This window comes from Phoenix dactylifera, chromosome 1 (assembly GCF_051530095.1).
Source record: "Phoenix dactylifera cultivar Ajwa chromosome 1, Ajwa_hap1_PhDact_Kaust_v1.1, whole genome shotgun sequence".
Taxonomy (NCBI): Eukaryota; Viridiplantae; Streptophyta; class Magnoliopsida; order Arecales; family Arecaceae; genus Phoenix; species Phoenix dactylifera.
Genome location: NC_143190.1, coordinates 29940766 through 29964009, shown reverse-complemented (window position 1 = coordinate 29964009; position 23244 = coordinate 29940766). Strand labels below are relative to the sequence as shown.

Sequence of the window (23244 nt, the reverse complement as noted above, 5' to 3'; positions counted from 1 at the left end):
TCTCATATTTGCTCCATATATTTTCAACGTCTCTTGTACTAAGAAAAAAATGAAATAGATACCTGCACGACCTACAGAAAAGCTTCTACAGCTGAATTTGGGCTCACTAGTGATCTCTATGAATTTGTCTCAATTAGCCAGAAGAAACAGTAAGGCCAACTCCAAGGTAACATTGATGTAGATTATTATAGAAGGATTGGCAAAACCTTGCAGTGAAAACAGAGCAAGTCACATGAATGAAGCATTTGAAAGAACTAATAAACTCTAAACAATTGAGACCTGGCTTGATGGCTAACTAGTTGGAATTATGCGGCCCTATAGAATTTCCTTTCCTTGTTTTCGATTAAAATTGTGTATTCCAGTTATCGGATGGTTACATTGGTGGGAGTGGCTCAATTTGAACCATTCAACTAGCTAGGATTCCATTAAGCAATGAGTGACAGAACAGATGGAGCCATCTGTGATTTAATATGTGCTCATTTTGGGATCTTCAATGGTATTCCTTGATGGTGTGGAATATATTGCAATTTTTCCCCAGCACATTCTCACACAAGGGACCGTTTTTGATAATTAAATTATATAGAGCAAAAGGGTTATTGATGTATTTATTTAAGTAATCTCTAAATACGGGTCTATTTTTTTCCAGCACTTGCTCTCACACTAGGAATGTAGTCCCCGGTGTTTCATTCTCAAAAAACAAACCATGACATGTCCAGTACTGCAATGTAATCACAGTCATCCAGGATTGAGGTGGAAAGAAATCTCCATCAGCAGTCATACTACAGGTTGAAGCCATAGGCAGCCCTCCTCGGCTTACTGTTATACACTCCAATTAACAGGAATCAATTTGCACAAAAAGATCTTTAAATGCAGGATTTGGCTTGCCCTCACACCCTTTATCTTTTAATGTTTGGATCTTGTATTACCTTGCCATGGTCTTGATACACCAAAAAGAAAAAGAAAAAGCATTATTGGTTGAACAAAAGCTAAATTCATGCATTACTGAAAAAAGACAACTTTAACAGTGGCTGCTGTAGACATGAGTAGACTGAAAATAATTTAACTAATCAAAAACACGGAGAACCACAATTTACAGAGTTCCTACATCAGAAGAACATACATTCCTAGGGAAACAAAAGAGAGTTCAACACATCAAGAAGATAAGAGTAATTTCTCATCTCCTTATTTTTGCGAACTTTATAATATCAATGTTACCAAAAACAATGCACTAGTAAACCTTGGTTTAAAGAACAAAATCTTTGTAATTAGGAATCCTAGAATGAACTTCTACGTAACAAGTCAACCTTAATAGCTAAACATCTAGTCCTAGAGCATTTTTTGGATGTTAATATGTATTCCTAGAAGGCAAAATTTTCCACCTTTTTACACTGCCGTCATCTCTCTGCCATACTTTGAAGAAATAGGTGGATCAAGAATCATTTTCTAGCGTACATACAAAATCCTATGTAGAGGAAAATGATGTTAAGGTACACAAGAAAATGTAAAGGAACAACAGCAAAGTGAAACCCACTTCAGTCAAGAGAAAGGGGAGAAGAAGAATGACTGATGTTGAGAAGGTTTGCTGTTATAGTTGTTCCCCCCACCACTAAATCCCTAGTTTGGAAATGACAGCGGTGGGAAATCCTCGTCTTTCAACTGATAATTCCTCTGGACCATTGATCTGGAAAAATAATTAAAGTGCCCTGTTAAGATGATAAATTAGCAGCATCACAAAAGATCCCAATGAATAATACGCAATAGAAGCTGAACAAAGTTAAAGAAAGAACTTACAAGAAATCTAACATTAACTCCAAGATCATTTCTAAAAAACTCTAATTTTTTTAAAAAATGATAACTTTCAAGCTACCCTAGATCACTCAAACGATAAAGTTTAAGTGGATGGCTTATAACCATCAACAATTATCTAGAAGAATCTAATGTTCTGATCATCAATTATGTTTAGTAATATTTATCACCTTACTTAGGAAGCAATCATAACAATGTTTTAAGCATTGACATACAATTCCACAGGAACTGGTGAAGTTTCCCCATTCATCGATCATTATGGGATGAACAAAGTTTGACCTTTTAGATGAATCAGTTGTCAGTAGAGACATCTCTATTTGCATTTTGCAGCAGTATTTTACAATTGCTTCCATATAGATTACAAACAAATAAAATAGAAAAGGAAAATGAACGGTAAATGATGAGAGCTAACACTACCTCTGTAGCTTGGGTGTAGAGGGCTGATCTGGAAAAGGGCGGGAAGAACTTCCCTTATACCTCTGCTCATATGGCCCCCTGACAGGATTTGCATCACTGGATGGTGCAACTTCATTCGTACCAGATAAATGGACCGGACCAAGAGAGCCAAACTCGAGGGATTCAGCATGCGAACCATACCCAATACCTTGATCGTATGAATACAGCATGACAACAGGTGGAACTGCAGGACCTGTTGGACTGACACCACTTGAGTTCACTGTGGGCACTGGATACATGCCGTATGCCATATTTGGTGAGTTGGGCAAGGAGTTTGCAACCCCAAAAGATCTGCTCTGGCCTTGGTCTGAGGCAAGAGGCTCATGCCTGTGCGGACCCCATGATCTGTCAACGTGATTGTCGGTTGTAGATGATCGGTCAGATCGCAAGCCGCGCTTCTCAGCTGGGGTGCGGCCATAACTGCGCCCAGAGGCTCGTGATTTTTCATAGATCCAGCTGCCTTCTCTGTCAGCCTTGTCATTCCTGTCATAATTGTAATTCCCTCTGTGGTTTCTTGTACTTGATTGTCGATCTCTGAATGAAATTTTCTGGAGAAAAGGAGAAGCAAAATCAGTTCCAAGTATCAACCAGGGATGATATTCTTGTGAAAGGCCAAATATTCATGTTTCTAATACACAAAACAACAACATTTCTGTTTTCTAAATAGATGATCCAAGAGTCTTAAATTCGAAATGCACAAAGAAGATTTTCATGGTCTTCTACATGGATGACAAAAAGTATTGAGAAGAAAACTATAGGCAAAGATTTAGAAGACTAGAACCTTAGTGACAGAATTAAGTAGCAGAAATGCTGCAAAATGCAAAGGTCAGGTAACAGACAAAGCACACCCATGACTTGAGTATTGTTCCTTCAAACAACAAACAACAATTGTGGAACTGCTACAGTGTTAGCATGAATATCAATGGTGCCTTTTGAAAGCATAATGTTACTAATAAAGTAAAACCGTCACCCTGAAACCATAAGCAAATACAGCATTACTATCTCTGAGAATGTGCCCATACATTCATAACAATTAATCACAGGCTTTAGGCGCATATGTTGCCATAATGGTTCTTCAACATATTAATTCACAAAAAGAAAACATAAGCAGTCAGAGTAGAAACTCTGCCACCGATCTTTTCCTGAGAATCATTGACTATGATACCAACGTGAATGCTGAAAGCTTAAACTGGGTCTTATATTTGACTCCCATCTTTTCTGTAGAGGGCCTCCAAATAGCAACAGATCAAAATAAGTAAATAGCTTCCAGCATTCTTGGTGCTAAGATTTCAGAGGCTAAAGAAGACTAGCTTAACGAATTTTTGCTACTCCAGAGAAACAAACCAAATATCAAGGTCATGACTGAACTGCCAAATGGTAAAACGGGCAGAGAGTGAAAACGCATATAAAAGGAATTCATAAAATGATGCCCACTTTCTACCTACAGCTTAGCAACAGACAAGATGGATATCAGCCTCCTAAGATAACACCCTCCCTAATCAGAGCCTCAAAATGCATACCAAAATTCCAGGTCTTTAGAAGAACAGCAGGCTAATAACAAGCAAAAAACATTCCCACAAGCTAAAACCCTGACAAAAGCAGGTAGTCGAAAGTACACATACATCTTCGTGTTTCCATAAATGATACCCAGATTCTTCTATCTGCCTAAAGTACTATTTTTGAACGTATTGATGCATGTATGAAAACCAATTCTTGCAAAATTCTTCTATATACAGAGTTCTGATTTATACAACAAAGACAGCAATGGTCTACAAAGCAAATCTCGACAACCCTGAAACTTCCCATTGTTTTTGTTATGTAAAAGCAATAGATAATCACAACATATTTCAGAAATACAAGAACACTAAGAAACAGTTGACATAATTATACATTCTTAAATAAATTATAACTATGCACATAAGACTCCCTAAAGCAAAATAATATAATAGCAGTGAGCCATGGTTATAATACACCGAAAAGAATAATTATTATTACAGAAAAAGGGTGATGTTGAAGAGGAAAACTGGCAACTCCACTGCCAGGGTTGAGGAAATTGCTCCATTTGCATGGAGTCCTACGGAGAAAAATATCTTACTTTTAAACTTCAAATGAGTTCCTTGGAAAGGAAATGACCCTCATGGCTGAAAAGACAAAATGACCAGCTTATATGGGGTCCTCTTAGGCCCCTTTCCTAAGTTGACAGGAGTACTCATTAACATACGTAAAAAGAAAACAGAAGCAGAAATGAATTTGGTCCCTTGAGGTGGTAAATACACCAACATCCATGAAGATAAAAGTTGACACACACACACACACACAGCAGGAAAGCAAGAGAGAGGGAGCAAGAGCGACAGAGAGCGAGAGAGAGAGAGAGAGAGAGAGAGAGAGAGAGCATGGCCGGGCCACTTAGTCACATCTAAGGCGTCCTTGCTCGCTCCGTAACTTCTATCTACTCCATGGTATAAAACCGACATCCCTGTTGTATCTATGCTTGAGGTTGACCATCCGCATTTTTCCACCACGCTTTTTCCCTCCCGTGCATTTTCTCATCCCACTCCTCCATCTTAAGTTCGATGCACTTCCCCTTTCTCCACATGGTTGTGTTAACCACAAAGTCAAATGTTTGAGTCCTTCTAGCATTTATTATTTATTTATATAATTTTTTTTAATTAAATATACAAGAACACATGCATCGCACATACGACATTCTGGTTTTAAGGGGAATCTAATTGTCAACTTTAGATAATGACACAGCACTGCAGCACAGTTATGCCTTCATCAGTTAACAAGCAATATAGATATTGAGAAATGTACTTACAGGATTTGGCAGATAGGTTCCAGTACCACCACGGTATCGAGGGACTTCATCTCCAAAACGTTGAAAAACACCAGAAGTCCTATGAGGCCCTGGCTGAAGAGGTGTAACAGGAACCAGTCGGGGGCCATAACTCATGATCTGCGTAAAGAGGTTTCCATTGGCTGAGAATGGTCTACCAGGACCATCCCATGGAAAATGACCCTGTAAGTATACTGGCGGCACCATAACAGGAGATTGGTACATAAAAGGCCCATGATTATGAGCATTCTGGCATGATCGCCCGTATTGCAGATTTTCCCAATGGCTAAGGAAGTCACCATTGAGAATATCTGACTTATGCTCCCCAGAGGGCTCAGGATCGTCACTTCTAAAAGCGCCTGAACTCATGTGAGGCTCGGACTGATCGAGGCTATCGGCCGAATCATGATTCTGAGCAGATGGAATTATATGACCATGATCTAGTCCTTCATCCGTGTCAAATTGGTTTGTTGATCCATCAGAACTGCCTCTCACAGATGGAATATTATATAGTGGGAGCATTGCCAAAAATGGAACTGGAGGACCAGTAGGATAAAATGCAAATGGCAACACCCTGGAATTCTCTACAACCCTCTGTCCTGAGCCATTGACAATCATTGGCGCAGCAGGAATCACAGATTCTGATCCACTTATTTGTGCTGGTTCATATCCAGATAACTGCTGGGTTCTAGCATGCGCTGAAGCCTCATCATTTGCCTGTGCTGAAGAATGCTCAGACGAGCCCTCCAGCTGCCAGTCACCCTTTGATTTCCCGTGAAATGATGCCAAAACTGTAGAAGGCGTGGTTCTTCTTCCCCATTTATCCCTCGTTGACTTGGAGGTTTTTGCAGATCCATCAGATGAACTTTCAGAGGCAGGCTTGCTCCTAGAATGATTAGCCTGTGACGCAGGAATGTACCTCATATTCCCATTTCTGTCACTAGAGTAAATATCATTGCCTCTGCTGGTTTGATTCTGGAAGGCAGCGTTGCATTCTTCACTTACTACACTAGTTTCTTTAGTAAACTTGTGATGCCCTCGTCTAGAAGGACCAGAATTACTGGCTCGTAATGAAGAAACATGGTTAAATCCTCCTGGAGTTTCATGCTGCTTGTCCTCAGAATGAAGTACCTGAAAACCTCCATTTTCAGGGTCAAACCCCTGATCAGAGCTAGGATCATGTTCAAGCAAACAGCTATCACTTTCCTCAGTGTTCATTTCTTCCATGCCATAACTCTCATAAGTAGGGTCAACCACATCTTCTGAGTTCGAACTGGAAGCAGGAGTTGGGAAATAAGGTGACATAGGCGAAGAAACAAAGCCTTGAGGAAACGGTATACTGGATGCCCATGGAGACTCAATCACAGGAATGGTAGTGGGAACAGAACCTGCCAAATTTCTCTGACTATAACCCATTGAAGCTAGAACAGAGGGAGGTAATGAAAAAGGTAGATGAGAACCCAAATGAATTGGCATTTGAACCTGCCCAACTAAATTATGTATACTTGAAGATGCCATCATATTAACCAAATCTTGCTCTTCCTGGTGCATATCCAATGCCTCAGATACAGATGCATGTTCTTCCATGACAGTTGCGAAGCCATCATCATGATGATAAGTATTTGAAACATTATTTGAATCAGCAGCTTCAAGACTTTGCTGGGATGAATCAAAATATCTTGCATCCTGGCTCCTTGAAACAACAGAACCTATGTTCTTTCTTCTACTACCATGATCCAACTTTGATGAGGCAATCAAGTTATTCCCTGTGTCAGGAGCTCTGTTACAACTCCCTCTAGATAAAACTTCAGAAGATGTGTCAGTTAGCTCTGGACTCGAGTGTGTCCTTGCAAACTGAAACCTGCCAGGTCCCCCATGGTCATTCACAGAGTGGTCAGGCCTCAAAGTTTTCTGACTCTTGTCAGCTTGAACAAATTCTCTGGAGCCATTATTCGTCTCAATGTCGTCAGAAACCCTAGAATTAAACTGGCTTCTATAACTTTTCTGGCTCTGAGTATGAGAAACTGCAGATGTTGTACTTCTCCTATGTATGTTCTGAGAGTGTTGGTTGATGGTCTTTAGAATCTGAGATGAGGTGCCATAAAAAGGAAGCCTACCATCAGTCTGACAATCATGAGTAGCAGGCAACAGAACATTTTCATTCCTTTTCTTGATGCTTGAACTGCTTCTGGAACTGTTTGATTCTTCAATTGAGACACCTTTTAAAGGTTGCAAGTGCCACAAATTTGGGGTAGGAGCATCAGGACGATGGCCACTGCCATGTCTCTCCCATGTGTTCATGAAGAACTGATTTAGTTCAGCAATCAGGTCCCCTTCTGGACACTCTAGTAACCTTGCCAGCTTTTTGGCCCCAAATGCAAAGGCGCTGCGTATCCTAAAAAAATTGCCTGCAAAAGTACAACTAAATTAGATGATTCCTGAAAAAGTATAATGATATAGAATGATGCAAAAAAAAAGCCTGTTTCCTTATGACACCAATAACCACGGAGAAGAGGGGTTTACAAACTGATGGTGTTTAACACCAGTATCAGGTGAGATTCTCTGAACCTCAAGAAAGGAAATCAGTAAAATGGTTGTGTATCTTTGTATAAGCATGCAAGTGCTTATAATTTTTGCAGGGTTAAAAGCACATAATTAAATAAAAATTGTTTATTGTGATTAGCCATCAATTGTTGATAGTTGGGACAATGTTTGGTAGGTTATTGATAAACTTCAGCACCACAAATCAAATTATAACATAGAAACATATCATCCCCTCAAAAAAAACATAACATCACAAAGCAGTCTTTGAATTCATATGTGATTTTAGCAAAATTTCTTGTCTTTGGATTTCCACAAGCACAGAGAATAATCCAAGTCTTAAAATATAAATACAACACATTCTGTTGAGATCTGACAATATAGCAGCTACAAAACAGAGAGCTCATGCATGCATTCCACACTCAGATAGATAAAGGCTGGAGCTTGAGGGATTTAGAAAATCATGTTGCACGTGAGAGACACTTTTGAAGTGTATATGCATCAGACCAGGCCAAGCTATATTGGAAGTGTTGGGTGATAAACAAGCAGAGCACCCCATAGTGTTTTAAAGACCGAGATTAGGTAACCATCAAGCACCTTTCTCTTTTATTTTGCAACCTTTCAACTAATCATTTATCTAATAATTGTTAAAAATTATCATTCATTTCTTAGCATCTCAAAGAAACATTATCTACTACTTTTTCTATAAATCTTGAGGTGAAAAGCCAAATGCATTGGAGATTCTACAAAATCTCATTATATTAGTCCACTAAAGTTTTAGGAAAACGGAGGCACATATCACAAAGATTTTTATCACTGAATCTGATTGTACGGGTAACCAACACACCCAACAAACTGTTTGACCACTTACACTACACTGAGAAAATATACGCTAACAGAAGGACACCCAGAGGACATCATATAGGAGTTGTAACAAAAATCACACTTTTTCACCATACGTCGGGTTCTGCAAATTATTTCTATACAACCAGATAGATAATTCCCAACAAGGAATACACAGGCACATTTATTTAATATATATTTAAGGTTCCATGAAAAGTAGCCAGTTTCCAATTTCTGAGGTTTTATGCATAGTGCATTCTACATTTTTCTAGGGTCTAACTCAGTATAAGGCCTCTAGAGATCAAGAGAGACTAGAAAGAAATTCAACAAGCTCTTATTTCATACTTAATATCATCTTTACAAGCTAGTCCTTTGATCTCAACTATATTTCGATCAGCCTAAAACAACCTAAAAACTAGATCCATAATCTGACCCTTCCTGCACTTCAATAATTGTCAGAATTGTCCTATAATGGTCTATCTGGCAGCATGGAACCTTATTGTCATTAACCCAAAAGTTTATTATTTTCCTAATTAAAATTTCATCCTTCACTTTCATATTCACTTCCATTTATCCTCATCCAGATCAATCCCTGTAGATGTACCCCGCATCAGCAACACTTTAATTGATATGTGGAAGACCTTAAAACATTTGTGCTTGTGAAAGTATGGGTCCTAAAACTAGTCATAACCATACAAAATGATTATTTAATTACCTGCACTTGTCTAGATCTAACATCTTTAACTATATTGTATGCACAATTGTCTGGCAATGCCAGCATCTTATAGCATAAAATAGTGGTGTCAACTTGATTATGCAACACAATCACATTCAAACATGTAAACTAATGGCTCATGAAATTTGAATCCTTAGCATGGTTAATATTATGCATGCAGACTAAGTCAATGAAACTTTGTTATTCTTGATCTAAACTTGCTCATAATCATACCAATTTCTCCACCTTTTAGGTTATTAACCCTTAAAGCAACCTTAAATTTGACTCTAGATTGAGAAAAGCAAAACTATGGAAAGCCGAACTGGCCCATACCAGCCGGTTCGGGCCATTCTGTGGCATCTAAGAGGGGGGGGTACCGAGTATGGCGTACCTTGAGCAAAACCAAATTTCAGTTTTGGTTTTCTCCTCATCCTTAAACAAAAATTCCAGCAACATGATTTTTAATGTTAACAAGTACACATCAACTGCAGGATTAGGCTTAAGCACCTACCAAAAAATCCCCACTGATCTCGTATCCAAGAATATGATCCTTTTTCCCCATATGGCAAAACACTTCAACCGCAAGCAACATCAACATGACTAGCAACAATAGCTACATCATAAATAACTGCTATGAACATTTCAGGTTGGTAGCTGACAGTCTTAAGGGGAAACAGAAACATATATTAATTCCTTACCAATACATTTGACATTATTTAAAAAACGCTAAATGAAGACCATATACCTTGAGCAAAACCAAATTTCAGTTTTGGTTTTCTTCTCATCCTTAAACAAAAATTCCAGCAACATGATTTTTAATGTTAACAAGTACACATCAACTGCAGGATTAGGTTTAAGCACCAACCAAAAAATCCCCACCGATCTCGTATCCAAGAATATGATCCTTTTTTCCCATATGGCAAAACACTTCAACCGCAAGCAACATGACTAGCAACAATAGCTACATCATAAATAACTGCTATTAACATTTTAGGTTGGTAACTGACAGTCTTAAGGGGAAACGGGAACAAATATTAATTCCTTACCAATACATTTGACATTATTTAAAAAACGCTAAATGAAGACCATATACCAAAAGGAGAATACACAAGGAGAGATGTTTCATTAAAACTAGAGCATGTTATTTACCTAAAATTTGCTCGATGATATAAATTGCAGGGCATATACCAACCAGGACTCTTACTTAATTGGTATTCAACAAATGATTATGTTCTTATATACTAAAGTATGATGTATGGTCGATTACAATGATTAACCAGACTTAATCAATCACGAAATGTGATTGACCTTTCCAACAAATAGCATCTAGTTCCCCTTCATTTTGACCTTTCCAAATAATAGAAAGCCTAACACTCCTTGTTCAGAACCTCTTCTAATCATCACAGTGCATGACTACAGCATCCCCATTAAATCCCTATCATCAATCCCTATAATTTTATCATATGCAAAACTCCAATCTTCCTCAAACATATTTGTTCTACTCAAAACCAAACCAAGCATTCTTTTATATGGTAAAGTCATTCTATGTACTTACAGCTTCTTCCATGTTGAAAACAGCAACATTTAAAACATGGTTGGTCACTTTATTGTTCAATATTTAATTTGAAAGAATGTTAGGGTGATAAAATCTACAATAAGTCATTCAAATGCTAGTTTCATGGTCCAATAAGAAAAAGATAATAAAATTGGTAATAACAACATAAGAGAGAGAGAGAGAGCTCAAACTATGAATTTTCCTACTGCAAAAGATCTCAAATATCAACTCCCAGAAAATTTTTAGCTCAGCATTTTTAACCAACTCAGGTCAATGCACACATGTGTTGCTTAGAAGTTGCAGGCTCGATTAAGATAAAACAGTTCAAATATTTCCCTTTGAAAAAGAAACGAACTAGATCATAATACACAGCTTTACACTGCACATAACCAGTAATTGGTCTACATGAAATCAGTGAAAATGAAATATGGAAGCACAAAGGCATTTGCCTTATATCATTCTAAACACCACTGGTATAAGCAAGATATTATGATTAAGAAGATAACAGGCAAAAGCTAACCAATGCTAGAACTGTAAATCCATATTGGACCCTTGGTGCAGATAAAGCTATGTAAAATGCAAAAAACTTTGTTAAAATTTCTTTGTTAGAGAAGCCATAGGCTCAAAGTTTCTTTTTTAAAGAAGAAAAGAGTTAAAAGATTAAGGATAATCCTGTGATCAACGAAAAAAATAATGCAGAAAGAAACATGAGAAATAGCTATTAAACTTAAAGAATGCAGGTTTAAGCTCAAGCAAAATGATAAAACTTTGGAATATGGGGGAAAAAAAGATGCTCAAGGACTGTACGAAAAATTAGAGGGATATTGATATTCTAAAAATATTTGTGCATTTCCTGGAAATATAATTTAACTAAAACACTTAAATTGCTTCAGACAATTAGGACAAGACAAGGTCAACTGTTTCAAAATTCTCTCTCTCTAGGTGTGTATTAAGCTACTATGCGGTTCTCTTGTTTAAGACAGCAAATCAGATCTGTTTGCTCAAGAACTTATTCCCTCCCCCTGCCCCCTCAAAACAAAAACACACTTTCACCCAAAGTGCATAGAGAAACAGATCCATCTTGTTTAGATTGTGAAGAAAACAACAATACATTTTTTTCTTGCAACATAAAAGATAATTTTTTTATAGATTTCATTTTCAAATAAGCACCAATTAAGCAGTTTTCACCCAATATAAAGGAAAGAAAATTAACATCAAACAAGAGCTGAGCTAATATAAGTGCATTATACCTTTACTAACACTGCGTCCAAGGTTGTTGTTTATGCGTAAGGGATCAATAATATTAAAATGCTTTGAAACAAAAGGCTGATCAACTGGCATAACTGCATATACCGTACTACACATATCAAGAAAGACTTTGCTGAGCAACAGTTCACCGCTATCCTTTCGAGGAGGTTCCACTGAATGATATTTCAAAGGTCAGAAATAAGAACCGGCACTTATATCTATGTCCCATTAGTAAAAGTAAAATGGTTGAACTCACCAGCCATATCTGGAAGCGAACTAATAGGTACAGGACCCCAGAGGCTAACACAAAAGTTATCCCAATCAAAGTTGCTGAAAAACTCTAAAAAACGATATAGGACCTATAATTCACAATGATAAGTACCATTAGATTCAAAATCTAATAACGAGAAGGAAAAAAAATAAATGAAATTACCTCAAGCGGTCCAGTAAAAGAATTATTAAACACATGAAATATATATAGAACCAAAGTTTCCAAAGCATATGTAGAAATGAGGCCATGATGAGCACCCAATATACGGCTCTCATAGTAACACCAGGCCTTGATCAATATAATACTCCGTTTGAATAAGTGGTCTTGATTTATCATATGATCAATCTGTAGAAATTTAATATTAATTAGAAAAAGGTTCTATAAATGCTCAAAAGACTCCACAAATGCATCTAAATATCACATTTCACCTTTTTTTTGAAACATAAATTTGAGTGATACTTAAGGCACCAGTAGCTCACCTGTTCCAGAAAACAGAGCGTACATAACCCACCTAGCTGATTAAATGATATATCAACCACAATATCTTCTACGAGACACTTTATAATCTTTACCTGCAAATATATATAAAATTGGAGGTTAAATCTGCATATGAAATGTGGACAGCATTAATGAAACATCCTAATGGCAGAAACACAAAGAAAGCTAGAAGTACTATCCTATTGAAAAAAAAGCAGCTTTATCACAGCTAATGGCATCATCTGAATCTGAACCTTAATGCGGATTAAATTTATGATGAAATTCACAGATGATGAAGAAAGAGAACTGCATCAAAAAGGCTTGATAATTATGTTTACACCATGCAACCAGATAATACAGACAGTAACTAAAAAAATAACTGACAAAAGTATGGATACAGAGTATTCTTATACTAGATCAAGGAAGACTTAGAAACTACGTGTGGTATTTAACATACTCAAAAAACCATTTCAAACAAGAATATTAAACTACCAGATTGCACAAAAAAAACTTCTGGGATCTCAGCCTCTTAATTGTGGACCAGAGATTTATATCACCCTTTAAATGATGCAGAGACATAGCTCATATGGTTGTTCACTTTAATGTTGTCATTTCTATTATAACACCTGTTGATGCTCACATGCAGAATTGTCTAATAGCAATATCACAGTAAAATGGCAGAACTATTCTTTCAGCAAGAAAAACATGGATATGATCCAGCTCCCAATTGCTAAATGTATAAAACTAATGAATAAGGATTGTCGAACCAGCAGGTTGGATTGGTACCGCCAATACTATACCCAGTATTCTAAAAAGCAGCAGCAGAATTAAGGCAGTCAAAGGACTACAAAACACATATCCGGTATGCAAGCACATGTATGGTTAATATTCTTAAACCATATAAAAATACATAAAATATATTAAGTACAACAAACATCAATAATAATAGTAATATTTTCAGAATAATAAATATCAATATTAATAACAGTAACAACTAACAGCTATTGCTTATTATTTAGTACTTAATACTAATAGTGACTGTTATTACATAATTCAAACCCCCAATCAACATGATCATCAATTTGAATATGCTTCATCCGCACATGCCCACAAAAGAGAATAATACTTTTAGCTCCATAATGCTAAGCGGGTCATATATGTAGCCGGAAATAGTAATATTTTCCCGATAATAAATATCCAATATTAATAACAGTAACAACTAACAGTTATTGCTTATTATTTAGTACTTAATACTAATGGTGACTCTTATTATATAATTCAAACCCACAATCAACATGATCATCAATTTTAATATGCTTCATCCGCATATGCCCATAAAAAAGCAGAATACTTTTGGCTTCATAATGCTAAGCGGGTCATATATGTAGCCATATAATGCTAACTGAGCATACATATGGCTGCACAGTGCCAAGTTGACTCTCTTCTTAGCTCATATGCGATATGACAACATATGATAACTGCATATAGGTAGTGCGATGCAGCTAGGAGAATGCATACACATATGCAGCTGCGTGGCAACCTTATACACCGTATTTTTAAACACTAACTATACCTTTTCAACCAATAACCAACACCCAGGACTGGTGCTCGACATTGGTCCCTACGTGGGATGGAATGTCCTGCTGCCCATCCTAGTTCAAACCGGTTAGAACCAAGCGATCGAAGGTGCAACCTGACTAATTTAGCTAATTCTCAAAGAAAAGAGAGAGAGTTCAATAGAGGTGGAGGGCATGCTCTCTTTTCTCATTCCTTTGATTATGGAGGTGGGGTATGCAAGCAGAAACAGAGAGAGAAAGGGAAAGGAGAAAGGAGGGGAAGTAGGGCAAATCCGGCATCCCTTCACAATGATCCAATTTCCTTGATGCCAAAAATCGTGCACATCTAGTAAGTTACCCCTCCCTTTTTTCTCAACTACTAATTTGGCCAAAAATTAACGGGGAAGTCATGCAAAAAACAACACAATGGTCACTAAAACTTCATTTAAGATAAAAAAATTTAATGGAAAACAAAAAAATAATATCCTGATAAGGTACCCAAATGAAGGATTGTTCAAAGATTTAGGAGAGGACCATCCTGGCACTATACCATTCAAGTAAAGTACTAGTACAGGTTTTGGACCCGTATCTTAAACCTTGCTATAAATATTAAATATTAACATTTAAATATAAATATTAGACTAGACACAAAACTGCTGATGATTACTAAATGCAAGGTTTTACATAAAATCTCATAAATGAAAACATTCATCCACAACTGGAAATAAAAGTCATAGTTGTATGAAATATGCCCTTTTTTCAAGAACATTCCTAACATAATTAAGTGAAAAAATGCAGCAAATAGATAGTTCATCTTAGCCTTAACAACCAATCATATCCATAGATGACCTTTAGACTAGTTAGCATAATTAACTTGAGCATTGAGTTCTTTTCCCTTGCACCATGAACGAGACAAAAACATGCATTACTAAGTATTTCATTATAAAATGTATGATGACATATAAATTATATTATCAATAAAAGCAATAAATACTTCAAGCTCATACATGCATGGACACCTAAAATGTCCACTTACTTTTTCCATCCCTGTTGTGTACCTAATCCTATCTTTTGCTTTTTCAACTAAAAAATACAGTCTATCCACTTGGTATTTGTACTTCTTTCTGAAGTCAATGCGACCATATTCCCATCTCCAGCCTAATTAAAAATGTCCTCGTGTGGCCTCTAGAGTTTTCCCCTTCAATAATATTGTTGGCCAGTCCACTTTGTTAATGGTCCACTTCTCAAGCCTCGTTCACAGGCTTGGTTGACTCATTAGCATGCATTTCTTTCTTGCCAATAACATTAGCTCAAGCTTAAGAGATCCATTATAAAGATCGTACATGAGATCATCTCCACACCTTACAAACTTATCTCTCTAAACTTTCCATCGTTCTCAAGTCTTTAATGCATCCATCAAATTCATCTAATATTTAAATAACTATAAAAACTACAGATCATTGATCATTGATTTAAAATTGACAAAATTCTTGTCAGCACCTATGTGAACTTCCCATAAGCAATTTCACTTTGTATCTCAACCTATTCCTAGCATATATTCATATCGACCTTCATAATGCTTCAAGTGCATAAACATGCACATACATAACTATGTACAAGGTTTTAAATACTGGCATCAAATCCTATACCCTTTTTCCATCGAAATGGTATGATAGCAATATCAACAGTACGTACTGAAACTAATGTAAATGGAAAAACCATCAGTATCAACCAGTACAGACCATTATGGTTAGTATGTATTGATACAGCTGTTTCGACATCCCAACACCTGTACCAATGTCAGTTTTGCATCGGAATTAGAGCCGATCATTGGGTGGGCCTTAGGCCTAAACTATATTCATTTTTAGTCGAGCTTGGGGCCGGGCCTATTTAAAATTTGACATTCTCTGTGCCCAAGCCCAGCCCATGATCAACTCTAATCAGAATGGTATGACTTTCACACCAAAATAGTATCAGTTGTGCCATAACAAGCAAATTTAGTGTATACTAGTTATGCATTGGAATGTATAACCTTCACACCAGTTTGGTACCGGTAAGGTACGCCCAATATAGTACAGTGTGACCGCTCTGGAAAACTTTGATCATGACAAAATTATATGATCACTTTTTTTCTTTTTTTCCTCTCTAGATCTTAGCTACAAATCTTGTAGATGATCAATTTGGGGTTTTGGCTGATCTCTACCCTATTTGACTATTTCTATGTGTTGCAGGCCATCTACAGTACTAAAAACAGATCATTACCCCTTTGATGCTCCTTTCACTCTTTTTTAAAGAAAAATTTGAACCCCGTGATGAGCACATGGGTCTTGGCAGGCTTTATTTGGTTTACAAGAATGTTATTTATTTAATTGTCACTCCTATCTTAACTCCACATTGTTTTTTTGTGACTTTGAGCAGAAGTTCACCATATTATACCTCCAAAATCCACAACAATACTCACCACCAAACAGCATTTAATACTATGTTCACACTAAATAGTGTTGTAACATGATAGAGCCTTCCAGTTGAACAATAAAACTTTGATTTGCATCTGACAAAACCAGAACCTATTTTGGTTCAATTTACCAAAAAATAGATTTAGAAAAATGAGTAAATAAATTTTGACGAAACAGCCCCATCAGGTAAACTTCCTGCATGACTTTTACCACATACAAACATAGCTTTTGAATACCCTGAATCTCCACTGCGTCAAGAAAATATTCCTAAAATAGCATTCAAACCTGGCATTTATTGGTCAGGCCCTAAGAAGTTGAATTCTCCAAGAACTTCTGGGAAATATCTGTATAATCTGAATAATTACATAATTTCTCGATACTTGTTTAAATTACCAATGATTATATCTTTTCATATGGACCAGCCTGACCAAATATTGCCCAAAATAAAAATTACTGCCATTAACACATCTCATTCCTTGGTTTTCCAATAAGAATCGAAATAATTAATCAAGTTCTCCCAGCAACAAAAAAAAAGACTTCATCTATAATGAATCATTACATGACAAACCTAACAAATAATTTACAAATTCTCATTCTGTTACCACATTACATGTTCTACAAGTGCATGTACTGGAGAATATGAACCACATTTTAGCCAATCACATATTTGCCATTCTTTTGGCATGGTTAACATAATTAACTTTATCCAATAAATTCAGCAAAAGATATGCCATGTTTGAGACAACTACCACAAACAAAAACTGCACTGCCTAAAGTGTGTACTGGAGCATACTTCAGGCAAATGAACAAAAAGACACAAAATAAATATGCATGAGGTTAGAAGGGCATACTTCTGCTTGAATATACTGAACTTCTTTTACATAAAATTCAGCATTCTCATTCTTCTCTTCATTCTCTAGCACTTCACGGACTCCATTGGCCCATGTATCCTTCAAACTCTCATCTTTACTAAATGCAGTCAAGTCAATATCTCCATCAGGTAAGTATGTCTTCAGAGGTACAGAACCAAATGTGAAAACCTAACAAGCATCATGACAGAAGACACTGAGTCATGTGACAGTATTTAAACAAAATGTTACCTAATTGCAATAAATTATCACAAAGAAAGAGAAATAAAGTGACCGATAAAATTTGGCATATTTACATCAATAAGATTAGTTACAGAATAAACAGAAACTATATGGCTTTGGGACAAGAATATCATGGCATTTGCAGAATTCATTCTTTCTATTTCTACTCTGCTTTCCAAAAAGCTACATTCACCAACTTATTTTTAAAAAAAATGAGGTAGAAAAACAGAACTTAACCTAACAGAAAAAGAACTTAACTGCAAATGTGAAAAATTAAAAAGCAAGATCTGCATGGCACCTAGTGATAATGACAACTTAAAAATAACCCACCACATGCAATAGAATGCATTAAGCTGTCACGTATAACACCAGGCAAGCATCTAAGATACATTATCAAAAGAACGAGGAGGATAAATAAGAAATGGACAAGGTGTTGGAACCACACTATCAATTAAGGCACAAGCTCGAACATGTCAGGAATTAACAAAACAATAATTAAACAAAAGTGTTTGTGTGAAAAAGACCCACAAACATGCTAAGATGGCAATGGGGGAATCAGACAAGGTAAAACTGATTATATTATGAGAGGCTATGACGGTAGCCTGATGGATTGCTGAAATCATAATTCATCTAAAGGAAGTCACATGAGTAAACCCCCAAATAATAGGCATTAAAAGTGTAACTATCTATACTATTACCACTAAGTACAGGGATGAGAGCGAGCTAGGCCAAGCCTTAGGCAGTGCCAGCAGAAATACCATCTCTAAAACAGCCCAACCAGCCAGATAACCCTACCAAGGTATAAAATTTTAGTAGTAGCTACACTCTATCCTTACCCAAATGCTAACTACAAAATAAACATAAAAATGATTCTAATGCCCAGTTTTTAGTTGACTAAGTCAGATCCATTTTGAGCTGCTATTAGGTTAGACCAACCTTCAAGGAAAGAAAAATGCGAGTTTAATGACACCAAGAAAAATTAGCAAATATGACTCAATCATTTATCTGTCATTAGCTAACAAAAAGCAAAAGCCAAAAAAGAGAAGCCATTATCCAGTTATGGTCTCGGCAATCCAAGAGGGGTGGAATGGGGGCAGACCTAATTTTTGACAATATTTTGCACAAAGTGGCGGCCCTAGGACTTGAACCCACATCATTGCCCTTACATTAAAAAGCAAAGCTACTATTTCACTCAAGGATGGGAGAATCGGTACCGGGCGTACCCGTTGCCCGGCGAGACGAGTCGCTACGGGCCCATACAGTGTCATGCTGTGCCGGCCCGTACTGACACATCTTCTACGACGGGGGAGAGGAAGAGCGAGAGAGGAAAAGAGAGAGAGCAGGGGAGAGAGGGAGAGGGAAAGGAGAGAAGAGAGAGGGCAGTCAGCCAACCTCTCTTGCTTCCTCTCCCTCCCTTCTTCACTTTCTCTCTCTCTTTTCCTCTTCTCCTTCTTCCCCTTCGGCAAGCCGTCTCGATATCAATGGCAGAACTGTCCCAGCCCGCCGCCGATATAGCCCGAAATGCTCCGAACTGGGCGATTTGAGACGGTTCCGTAGATATTGATTTCACTATTTCATTACATGTTCGTAGAAGCAGTTTGTTATTAATACCCATCCAAAGCTACCACAAAATAAAAAATCTTAAAATCATTTCAAAACACTTTCCATCTATGTATTTTCTAGCCTCATCCTATTGTTTCAATCACTAAACTTGTATTCATAACCCACTTCACATCAAGGTCGCCCAAGCCTGGTGCTTTTCTACCTTCCTGATGTACCACATCAATTTTCTCATACTCATTAGTCTCCTAGACTTTCCTTACCAGAGAATATTCTAGTCCATAAAAAAGCTAGCCCTAACTATCTAGAGGAAAGTATTGCTCACAACAAACAACATTCAAAGGCACAACACCACCTCGATAAACACTTCTGTTGTTATTAAAAATGTCATCAATAACATTTCCAACATCTACAAAATAGATATAAACTCAATAGATTCCACGAATATATTACTTTGGCTACCCAAGGATTGAGAAGTTGGTTGTGCAAGTGTGTAGCTCGGCATGTACCATGCTAGGCCTAGACCATCACATAGCATGGCCATGCCAGTGCACACCCATGCATGCTAGTGCATACCATCTACCAAGCACTAGAACAGCATGGCTTGAACCATGCCTATGCCAAGCCAACATGTAATGTTATATGGCACCTGAACTTGGTTGCTCCCTTCAAATAATTCAGAACTCTATTCTCTCATGCTTCCTTCGATTAACCCAACAAGATGTCGCTACTTCTTACCATCATTAATAAGCATTATGTCCTTTATAAATAGAAGAATGTGGTTGTGCCCCTTTATGATCAATGTGTTTGTTAATCATTTTGGTAACCCGGTCTTTCTAGTATCTGAAAATCAACTTTTATATATCCTGCCCTCATTTGAAACCAATCCATTTTAATTCAATACCTTTAAATGCAATTGAAAACAAAACTTTCTAACAGAAAACAAAACCTAGCAAAAAACCAGATATTTTTATGACAAAGTGCAAGCATCCTGCTTAACAACTCAGGATATTTTTGGCAAGTAAAATCAAAATGGCTAGAAAAAAACTAGACAGAACAGTCCATAGAAATGGTTGCTCGAGATTTGATGACTTAATAGCAAAAGATAATAGTTGCAGCATATGACTCAGACGTCTGCAATAAATAGTAGGATGCTAAAAAGTCATTTCAATCTACAAGAAAAAGCCTAACTTCAGACAAATTACGAGGTTAAGAGACGGAAATTGGCAACACCTAGCTATTGTTTTCAAATACCAGAATAAGTGAAAATCTTAAGGTTTGAAGAACTGTCATCTCTGATGAAAAGGTTTGAAGACTCACCTGGCAGGAGAAACACTTTGTTATAAGCCTCTGTACATGATTAGCAACTGCATTCCTTCGATCCTCAGATGGTCTGTTGGGCTGAATGCAAGCAATAAGCTCCGCAGTTCTTTCCTCGGCTTTCAACCACCTCTCCACATCAAGAACTCGGGTCACACTGGCCACTTCATTGGGCAAAAGGCCATTAGGCAACAGGCCACTTGTCTGCGGCCGTCCTCCATGATCGCCCATGCAAGGCTACTGCAAAGTAACTAACCTATTCTGTCTCAAAAAAATGATTCCTTTCCCTTCTTTAATGAGAGCAACCTCAAACAGTTTCTCTCCCAAGAAAATCAGCCCCTCCTATCTCAATTTTTTAACAAGAAGAAGAAGAAGAGGATTGCTACTTTTTCCTCTAACACCAAAAACCACCCTTAGCCTATAAAGATTTTTTTACGCCTTCTTCTCAATAAGCCCACAGGTGGTCAAATTTACAAGGGCAATTAATCTCCCAAATGCTATAACCCAAGAATGATATCTTTTTCTTGTGCGGGTTGCAGGTACCAAAACCCTAATCCTAACGAACCAAACTAACTAAAGGAACATATATTCTTGAAATTCAACAGATTGCCGCGAGATTGAACTGGGAAAATAAAGCGCAGCAAGGGAACAATGAAAAAGAAACCGTGACGAAGGGACCAAGAATCAAGACCCCGTCTTTCTTCTCCAAGCCCTTCAATCCAATCGATCTCACCCGATCCGAGCCCTCGGTTTCGCGAACCGCGGAGACAACCAAGATATCGCCAATGCCGCCAGGATTCGAGTAAACCGGTCAAGAAACACGCAAACAACTACCGATCAGAAGAAAAAAAAAACTAAAAAACAGAGATAAAATAAGGGCACAGAACCCCAGAAAGAGCGCGGCGTCTCGGTCCTCAGAGCGCCCGAGTTCGCGCACGAATCCGAGCTCCAGGCGATGGGGCTCGCGAGAGAATCTCGATATTAGAAACCGAGGGAAAAAGTTTTTCCCTTTTTTTTCTCTTCCGCCGTTGGGATTTGGGGGTGCGATCGAGAGAAAGGGAGGAGGAGAGAACGAAGAGAGGAAGGAGAAGAGGAATTGGTGGAAACGGGAGAGACGGGCGAAAAGGATTTCCAATGTTTAGGGTAAAATCTCACTGAGAAATTACAACTATATACGTGACACAACTTTCGATTTTCCCCCCTCGACTTTTTGGGCGTTATCGAACGGCACGCCCGAGTCGGTGGCCGAGTCGGATCGGGCAGCGGCAGCGGGTCTCGGGCTGACAACTCGGGGTAGATCTGTAAAAAAGGCCACAAAATCCCACATGAGAAGCTCCTCTTACAAACCATTTGCGAGGTTTACCAAGTTACAAAAAAAAAAAAAGGTTTACAGGTTAAATGATGTGTCATGGCTGTTCAATCTCAGATGTCTAAATTTTGCCATCTTTGATTACTCATCTGTTTGGTTACATAGCTATCCATCTGTCTGTATATATTAGTATACGTATCAAGTCTATCCTTTCTTTATACTGTTAAAGGTCCATATCCCTCTTACATGCATGACGCATGCTAGAAACCAATGGTAAATAAAGATTCTTGTATTTAGAAAATGAACTTTAATGTGACAGAGACCAGCATACTTGTTGTCTAAATACATGTTTTGTCTCTTTTTGTTTATACACATTTTTTATATACAACCAACGCTTTCTAATAACAAGGTAATTGCGATGAAATGCAAAATTTAAATGGCACTATAAGAGCTATATGCTTATTTAATATATTGCACATTTTTTAAAAAATATATTGTTTTAATAATAGTTTTTGTTTTTTTAATAAGACCGTAGAAATACAAAAATAAGATGGGTTGGATTGGATCGGGGCATGAGTAACCCCCATCTTCATTCAGATCCTAATGTTAGACTCAGATCCAATCCAATAGAAGATCGAGTCGGATCGAATCGAGTCTACGGCTAAAGTTTTTTACCCAATGGATCATTTGGGTCGGGTCGGATTTATGTATACAAAATTTCTATTTCAACTTTTTTTTTTTATCATGTTACTTTTTTAAGAAACTTATGTAAGTAATCTATGGTTTCCCACAAAAATTGTCTTTATTTAGGTCTACAATCTGAACACATGACCTATTATTTTTAATGCAACCTAATTATATGATTATGTTGTATCCACCAATTATATGGGTCATAGGAACATTCTTCACATAAATGGCAATGCAATTACCGTTGTTGGCAACAATCTTATCATTACCACCACATTTATCATCATCTTATTCAATATTAGTAAGTATATGCAAGCGTAATAGCCTCAAAAAGGTCAACAGCAATCTAGGTAAGTTGAATATGAGGAGACCATAGGATCAGAAATTTCTATACATCCTCTTGCATCCTTATTAACGAATAGACATTATAAAAGTGGGCTTTCGTGCCATTAAAAGGGCCACCTTCTTTGTAATGCTAATCTCTTTAAATATAATATCAATATAATAGGTACGCAAC

At 37.3% G+C, this 23244-nt stretch overlaps 1 protein-coding gene across 4 annotated transcripts; it reads right to left on the bottom strand.

The window, feature by feature from the left end:
* Window positions 1-1044: 1044 nt before the first annotated feature.
* On the bottom strand, window positions 1045-21924 carry LOC103697050 (uncharacterized). Of its 4 annotated transcripts, none has more exons than XM_008778817.6 (9): window positions 20732-21924; window positions 17612-17800; window positions 12751-12843; window positions 12434-12616; window positions 12257-12359; window positions 12003-12173; window positions 5081-7506; window positions 2224-2810; window positions 1045-1681 (listed from the first exon to the last, which is right to left on the bottom strand). In XM_008778817.6, the coding sequence occupies exons 1-9, from the start codon at window positions 20960-20962 to the stop codon at window positions 1615-1617; spliced, it is 4050 nt and encodes a 1349-aa protein (XP_008777039.4). In that variant the 5' UTR covers window positions 20963-21924; the 3' UTR covers window positions 1045-1614. The 4 variants fall into 4 exon arrangements, with proteins under 4 accessions (XP_008777039.4, XP_008777040.4, XP_088577262.2 ...); XM_008778818.6 differs by having other exon boundaries at window positions 1141-1703; XM_088721136.2 differs by lacking the exon at window positions 12003-12173 and having other exon boundaries at window positions 1141-1681.
* Between the last annotated feature and the right edge of the window lie 1320 nt (window positions 21925-23244).